The following is an 8,224-nucleotide window of genomic DNA, read 5'->3' as shown; positions in this document are numbered from 1 at the left end:
GCCATTCGCGAAAGTTTAATCCAGTCTTAATGGTCCAATGAAGGTCATTTAAAAACCAGGACGTTTCCTCACAGGATGTGAATTACGGACGTTTGGTCACCCTATCGTACTAGGAATACATTTAGCAGCTAAGTTATCATTACTGACCTGCGCGTTAAGCTGGGCGTACACTGTGCGATTTTTGGCCCATTTTCAGCCGATTTTTCACTCGTTTCGGCTCAATCGTAGTATAGTTTACACAGGTAAACGAGGAACAATTCACACCTCACGACCAACTCCCGATCAGAAATCGCAGCGTCGCAAGAACATCAAACATGTTTGAAATTCAAATCGCTCCTCGTGAGAGTATCGCACTGTTGAAGCAGCTCCACGAGCCGACTCTCCCTGCGATTTAGTCGTACAGTTTGAGCTGGAGCTGAGTACACGATTTAAAATATCGCACAGTGTACGCCCAGCTTTAGCCGCAACATGTTTTGCGTTGAGGTGGTAACGAAGGGTGGAAGTGCTCCTGTGATAAGCGAACTCCTTCCTACATAAAGTGTAAATAACACTATTTTTGAAGTTTCTTATATTTAAATTTCCCATCCACCAGCGTAGCCTCTTCAGTCATCTCCATCATGATCATCTTATTGTGTGTCCATAATCTGTATGCCCGGAACTCGCGCACTGAGAAACATTCCACGGTGCAAAAGTGTCTCGTCCGTTAAATGCGTTAATTTTTTTAGTGCGTTAATTTTCCTGTAATTAATTAATCGAAATTAACGCGTTAAAGTCCCACCACTAATATATATATATATAATTATATAAATATTATATCAATTATCTCCCCCCCCCCCCCCCCCAATCTTACCTGTCTCTGTCTCCTGGAGGATTTAAATAAGTCTGAACGTCATTCCTTTGTGAATCACGGCCAAGAACAAGAACCTCAGTGAGAATTGATCCTTGGGGGACCCCACAATTTTTTTTTTATGTTAAGAATACTAGGGAATTATCCCAGTTGCAGAGACTGATTAACAATCATTAGTGCATCATTAGATAATGAACTCAGAACCATTACTGATGCTATGTTCTGCCTTATACTAGTAATCTTGTCCCTAAAAAATATTGCAATCTCATCACATTTTCTATCTGAAACAAATTCAGGGATGAGACAGGAGGTGTGGTATATACTATATACTTCTGAACAGGGCAGCTGAGTTATTACTGGATGAATCAATCAAGCAAGATAAGTAATTTTTCCGTGCCAATTTCCTTTCACTTGTAATTCTGCAATGTTGTTTTATGAATATCAAAATGTACTTCTAATTTTGACCTTGGCCAATGCCGCTCAGCCTCCCTGCAATTTTTAAAACAGATGGAGTATCTTAATCCAGGGCATCTTAATTCTACCAGAAATGGTTTTAGTTACCTTTGGTGCCATGACGTCAATACAATTTATAACTCTGTGTCTGAATGTTTCAACACATTCTAAGACTGCTCGATTTCTGCTAATGAATGTGAGGCAGTCATTCATTGCCAGTCGCCGGGACGGTTTTATCAGCAGTTTGTGTGGCAAGCGTCAGGTCCAGAAATTCTGACAGTAACAGTGCACAAAAACAGCTCACTTGGAATTTCCAGGAACAATTGGCCCATCAGTACGTCAAAAGTGCAAAATGATCCTTCATAAATAAAAAGCTTACCTAGAAAGTAAAAAAGTAATTAATCCTTTTCAATTGTAAAAATAACTTTTTAACTTGTAAAAATCACTTAAATAAATATACAGAACAAGCACAGCTAGCAGAGAAGCGTCCGAACAGCAAGAAAGCAGTGTTGCAGATTCTTCGATGCAGACATTCCCTTAAAAAGTCACACAATAATAAAATGTATGTGAAACATGATCACTCTATGTTGTAATCAAATGTAAATCATGGATATGCATATGAGCAGTTGAACTTAAAAATGGTGAACACATCCATATTATAATTCATGATTGTGACACAGTCCTGATGTAGCGCCTCTTGGGCACTTTACCACCTTCAGCATGGGCGATCTGTCTTCTCTCTAATGATCACGGTCACTGCATATGTAAACACATCTCTGTGCAGGCAAGTGATTCTTCAGCCGTAATGGCCAATCACAGCGTATGTAATAGCTGATGAAATTTAATTTCTGTAAAAATATGCACCTTATGCACCTCTGCCTCCAGCATCGTGACTTCTAGGATGACCGTGACTACACCAGTGTAACTATGCCAGTGTATAGAAGTTGTCTGACACACAAGCGGTGATTGAACACATATATTCAGATTTAGAGTTATTAGTTCAATTGTTTTTCTTTATTCAGAATTAACCTTAAATATTCATAGTAATATATAGACATTTACACATAGCTGTAGTAAAAGCTGAAATACCACAGGAATGAAAGTGAACAGGGACTTTCTATGAATTGCCCAATAGCAGCTCTGCCGGCTTCTGTTCCAGGCCTCATGCTCTTCTAAACAAGCTGTCACCTGTTCTGATGTATAGGGGTCATTCGGGGTCATCTGTCTTCCAAGAGGAAACAAAATCCTAAATCTGGTTTTCACAGTTGGGTGAGGTTTTTGAGAGCAGAGTTGAGCAAGGCAGAAGTAATCAAAAACATCCGTGAGTGAGTGAGGAATGACTGGCCTGTAAACCAGATAGCTAATCATGACAACAGTTATCAGATGCAGAATAAGGCTTGTCCAGGTGACATAATGTTTCCACATGTGTGGATTCCTCCAGAGAAAGAGCATGTGTGGACGTTCTGCGGTGGAAAAGGTGAGGGAGAACCTTTGGATCAGCGCTGGGGTGGAGGGTAGAGGGCCGATGAGTATGGCCGAGACTGGCTGGGGGGGTGGGGGGGGGGGGGGGGGGGGTGGGGGGGGCATTTAAAAGCACATGTGCTTGGAATGGGTAAGGACCCGCAAGCCTGTGTGCACAAGCAGCTGTACAGAGGAAGTGGTGGAGCCTGGCTCATCCCTCTGAGGTCTCCTCACCGCACCGTAGTCTCCGTTGTTCCCTGCTGCGGTGCCTCTGGATGGCCCTCCATATACGGCACAACACACCGCCCCTGCAACACACAGGCCATGAAGCACACTGTAACACTGTAAACCACACAGAGATGTTCAAAAGTCGCAAAATACAAGTCCAAGTCAAGTCACGAGTCTAAATCACGAGTCTTTAGGCTACAGTCTAAGTCAAGTCATGAGTCAATACCAGGATAAGCTTAGGGACAGGAGATATAAAATAGCTATTTTATATATTACCTTGGTAGCTCCTGTTGTCCACTGTTCCCCATTATCGGCCACTTACACGTATTGTGTCTCATCGCCAATACCATTAAAAATGTAAGATGTCGTGGGTTGTTTTAATGTTTGTTTACAAGTGGACACTATGCTAATTGGAGCTACTACGCTAGCTGTAATGAATAAAGTGTAATTATAAAGTGTGTAATGTAAACTAATCAAACCTATCCGGGTGTGTTTTGGGTGCTTATGAAGTTTGATGTGGTGTTCCAGTGTGTTTCATTTGTTTCCCACATTCCTTGCACGTTGCGTCCTTCAGTGAGGTCCAAGGATTTTAAACCCTATAAAATTGCCCCTATAGAGGCAATATTAAGGCTATAGGGTTTTTTAAAAAAAGGTACAGTACTCCAGCCATGGCAACTTCGTCTGTTTTGATGCTTCTCCCAGATTTCCCGCTCATGATAAGCGGATGTTGTGATACGACAATAGGGGTTGCATCCTATATCACCGAAACAAAAGTAAGGAATAATGGCAAAATAAACACACAAAGTATCACAGAAAGTACCGCACACAATGCCTGGATAACAGACTGACTTGTTGTTCACGAGTCATTTTGGACGAGTTTCAAGTCAAGTCTGAAGTCTTTTGTAAGTGACTTAAGTGAGACTTTGACTCGAGTCATCTCACTCGAGTGTCCATCTCTGAAACCACAACATGACATCTCACAGCATGGACACTCGGAGAACATCGCTCTGCAGTATAATAAGCTATAAAGGTGAGAAGTTGCTGCAAGGAGACCACTTGTACCTGCCTAATTTAACTTTATAGAGTGGACAAAGCTTAAGTGACAATATAAATGCAGCCAATATTGATTTAAAGGCTAAATCAGAGATCAGATGATGCCTTAAGCCAGCGGTTCTCCGACATTTTCTGGCGTGCCCCCTCTTTTGTAGATTAGAATATTTTGCCCCTCCGGTCCATCTTTTGCTAGCAATGCTCAAACGTGCACAGCTGATCTGAAGTCAATAGCATCTATCTGACTAAACCAGAATCTCCTTGAACAACCCACAATTAACAATCTAGTATAGACTGTGCTGTGGTTCTCATTTAAGTTCAAACCACAGTCTTTGCGACAAGTCGTGCAAATTGGAAAGTTTGTCCAAGGGATAAAATCCACTGACGTTAGGAACGACACCTTTGTGTCTCTTTGAACGTGGTGAATAGGGTTTAAAATGATTATTCAAAAGCAGTTTTTGGTAGTGGACTCAGACTGGGACTTTTTGTAAAAATACTAGAGGTAAGAATTATTCCACTTTATGAGCAACAATGAAAATATTGTCGAGAAGTACTTTCTTGCTTCAGTTTTTGTTTATGATTTAGGGCATCAAACCAAATATGAATTTGCCATTTAACCTGATTGTTCTGTGAGTATGTTATTACGGGGGAAAACGAGTTTAATGCCAAGATATGAAAATAACCGAGCCTTTCATAGACGAATGCAGCAATACTGGAACACCTAAAAATATCCCAGTGTTGACTGCCGCTCCTGCAGTAGCACCGTACTGAGGACACGTACCTCAGCAGTGTAGTCCAAAATGAAGCTGATCTGCAGCTAAATCTGCTCATGTTTTACATAGTCTTACATGTTTTGCAGATTGCATTAGTTTGCCATGTAATAGTATTGTATTCATTAGCTAGCTACTGTAAAATAAATAAATATATATATATATATATATATATATATATATATATATATATATATATATATTGATTATCACATTTGTAGTTTTTTTGCAGCTCTAAAAACTACTATTGGGTCTATTATCCCACTTACAGTGGGGCTTTGGGGAAATACAGGATACCAGTAACACCATCTGCTGGACAAAAAGTTCAAGACAGTTTCAGGGGTTTCAGGGGTGGGACTGATAACAAAACGTGCAGGATATCAGCTAGGAGATAACAGTCAAAAATATAGTGACATAGGCAATTAAACAGAATAAAGATCCACTGATTCCAATGCCCTTAAACCTTTAAAACTCAACTGAACTACAAAACTCTGGAGTCTGAGGCAGAGTGAACCCTAACCCTAACCCTTTTTTAAAATCTTTAAAAAATTTTTTATTTAAAGTGATAAAATCTAAAGTATTATAAGCTTTCATAACTGATTAACAACTAATTAGTTATTTTAACTAATTAGAACAACTAATTAGTTATTTTAACTAATTAGTTCCTTATTTAGTTCAAACTAATTACAAAGTGGATTTACACTAGGGCTTGAATTACTAAGAAAATATGCTAAACTGTAAGAAAAAAACCAAAAAAGACAAAAGACTGTGTGTGAATGAAGGCTGAGCTGGGGACAGAGGCTGGGGACAGGGGCTGCTTACCGCAGCCTGAGGTCTCTCAGATCGTCTTTGGTAATGTCACCCAGGACATCACTCAGCGTGTAGTCCTCCATCACAAACTGCAGGGGAGAGACATGGAAGACATGGGAATGATGGTCTGACAGACACAGCTGGACAGGGCACGCACAATGTCTTAAATGAGAAAGTGCAGCGCGGAGCACCACACCCTGTCCACCGTCTCCATGTCTGCGCCATGCTGCTTCAGCCAGTCCGTCAGCTCCTGGTCTGGTTCGGGTTCGGCTGGGATGCGGAATATGGACGGGGATGGAGGTTCTACTGAGGAGAGGGGAACGTAGGCGCAGATGAACGTCATCTTTGGATTGGCTCCAGGTGAGGTCCGTGTGTGTGTGTGTGTGTGTGTGTGTGTGGCGTGTGTGTGTGTGTGTGTGTGTGTGTGTGTGTGGCGTGTGTGTGTGTGTGTGTGGCGTGTGCGTACCTGCGACAGGCTGGTTGCGCAGTCTGAGGAGCTCCACATCGTGTGCTCGTTGCTGAAGAGTCTGCCGCAACATTTGCTGGTATTCTTTCTCTTTCTGAACGAGTTCCTCCAGCAACCTGCATTTTGTTTTGGGGGGGGGGGGGGGGTCAAATCAGGACACTGGAAAGCTGCCGAGAATTCCTGAATAAGAATGGGTAGGAGGCCAGTTCATGCACCTGCTTGTCTCCTGTTTGAGGCGGGTGAGCTGCGCTCCAAGCGGGTGTGGCGTGCGCTGAGAATCATGGGAGATGACTGAGCTAAGAGTGCTGACCCCGGAGGTGAGGCCCGTGTCCTCTGGGATCACGGGTTCTGCCCCGCCAAACTCGGTGTCCTCCTCCACGTCCACGTCGTCTGCATCCTTCTCTGCTCCCTCGCTCTCCGACGCCGGCCCAAAATGCGTCTGTAGCTCTGTCAGGGTTCCAGGGGGGTTTACACCAAGGTCGACCACAGTTATTACATTTATAGTCCCACTGCCCATGAACATGAAATTGTACACAGGAGTGCTTGACTGTGAGCATAGATTTTCCCTCACACACACACACACACACACACACACACACACACACACACACACACACACACACACACACACACACACACACACACACACACACACACACACACCACATACCTGGAATTAATATAGTTACTGCAGCCTGCACAGCACGTCTGATAATGTTGTCCATCGCAAACATCCAGTGAGGTTTAATATGGTGATTCCTTAGCACTTTATTTACCTGATGGGGAAATCAGATTTAGCCATTATCTCTCCCAAGGAGTCTTATCAAGATGCTAAAGCTTGACTTGGAGGTGAAGCACCACCACAGACAGACCATAGTTGCCCTTGCCAAACACGTCTAGTGCCAGATTTGCAGGGTGAATCATCACCTGTGCCGCAGGGCACTCAACCAAGGTTTGATCCATGTCTGGGGACCAGTTTGGCAAAATATTTTCAGAGGGAGGTCGCATGTTTATTAGCCACTGTTAATCCTCACAGTTAACAAATTATTTCTTGTTGGCACAAGCTGGCTATACACACACACACACACACACACACACGTACAGTAAGCATTAAATATGCATTTTCCCTACAACTACAGAATGTATAGGGATTCTGTTAATGAGTAAAAATTAAAGAAAATTCTTTACATTATCAAGGTTGTTTCGGGCTTTTGACAGTTAATCTGTTTTGTTTTTATTTGCTATTTTGCCACAGAATGGTCCTCGTGAACATAGCTGTTTTGTTTTAATATTCAGTGATGATTACTGTTTGTTTCATCTGTTGTCTAAAAAATCTTCAATAAAAACTTGATTACAAAAAATATTCAGTGATGATTCTGTGATGTGCCTATGTGCATGTGAATCAAATGAGATGCCTTACTTTTAAGTAGGTAATATTTTAAACTAGTATAAAGACTTCAGTACTACTGTGACATAGTATCTAGGAGTCCAGGCAACAATACTGCTGCTAACTTCCCTTTTACCTTTAATAAACACTAATGGTACCAAGGGAAGCATATCTAATATCTATATATATGTGTAATGTGAATAGTCTTATCAATGGTACCAGTAAATGAAGAATCCTATGGTTGATGCTGCAATTGCCCTTGGGGGCGCTTAATTTTGCTGTGTGACTGCCATGATTAACCTTTTACAGAGCACCCCCCCTCCACACACACACACACACACACACACACACACACACACACACACACACACACACACACACACACACAGAATAACACTCACAGAGTCTTGGAAGCCAAAGAGAACCAGCTGGATCTGGTTGATGGAGGTGCTATCAAAGTCAAGGTCCAGTTTGAGCTTGGAGATAGTGGAGGCCATTACGCGACGCTCAGGGGAACGGATGAAGTCCCGCAAGATGCAGATGATCTGCTTGATATGGTCTACCGACAGCTTCAGCTCCTCCGTACCCTGAGGCGAAGGAACATATAGCTGTCCGAGATTCGCAATCACATTTATTCAATCATTCATTTAGTCAAATAAACAAAATAAATTCCCCATAAATCCCCATACCTGGATGTGGTTCTCCAGAAGGTTGGAGGTCACCTTGTCCTGGTCTTCATTGAGGACTTTGTA

At 42.3% G+C, this 8,224-nt stretch overlaps 1 protein-coding gene across 5 annotated transcripts in view; it reads right to left on the bottom strand.

Moving 5' to 3' along the window:
- Positions 1 to 2,299: 2,299 nt before the first annotated feature.
- map3k15 (mitogen-activated protein kinase kinase kinase 15) overlaps positions 2,300 to 8,224 on the bottom strand; it is a 26,439-nt gene continuing 20,514 nt past the window's right edge. For 2 of the 5 annotated variants that reach the window (XM_077012144.1, XM_077012146.1), the window contains 8 exons: positions 8,162 to 8,224; positions 7,874 to 8,059; positions 6,756 to 6,861; positions 6,301 to 6,532; positions 6,086 to 6,201; positions 5,816 to 5,925; positions 5,632 to 5,708; positions 2,300 to 3,069 (listed from right to left, as the gene is read on the bottom strand). The exon at positions 8,162 to 8,224 is cut by the window's right edge and continues 112 nt beyond it. In XM_077012144.1, the coding sequence (XP_076868259.1) occupies positions 2,973 to 3,069; positions 5,632 to 5,708; positions 5,816 to 5,925; positions 6,086 to 6,201; positions 6,301 to 6,532; positions 6,756 to 6,861; positions 7,874 to 8,059; positions 8,162 to 8,224 (987 nt within the window). In that variant the 3' untranslated portion in view covers positions 2,300 to 2,972. Of the gene's footprint in view, positions 3,070 to 5,627; positions 5,709 to 5,815; positions 5,926 to 6,085; positions 6,202 to 6,300; positions 6,533 to 6,755; positions 6,862 to 7,873; positions 8,060 to 8,161 lie in introns of those variants that run through there. The other 3 variants (XM_077012145.1, XM_077012148.1, XM_077012147.1) reach the window with 2 other exon arrangements.

Source organism: Brachyhypopomus gauderio, chromosome 7 (genome assembly GCF_052324685.1).
Source record: "Brachyhypopomus gauderio isolate BG-103 chromosome 7, BGAUD_0.2, whole genome shotgun sequence".
Lineage (NCBI taxonomy): Eukaryota > Metazoa > Chordata > Actinopteri > Gymnotiformes > Hypopomidae > Brachyhypopomus > Brachyhypopomus gauderio.
Note: the sequence above shows the minus strand (reverse complement) of the source record. Positions and strands in the feature narration are given on the sequence as shown.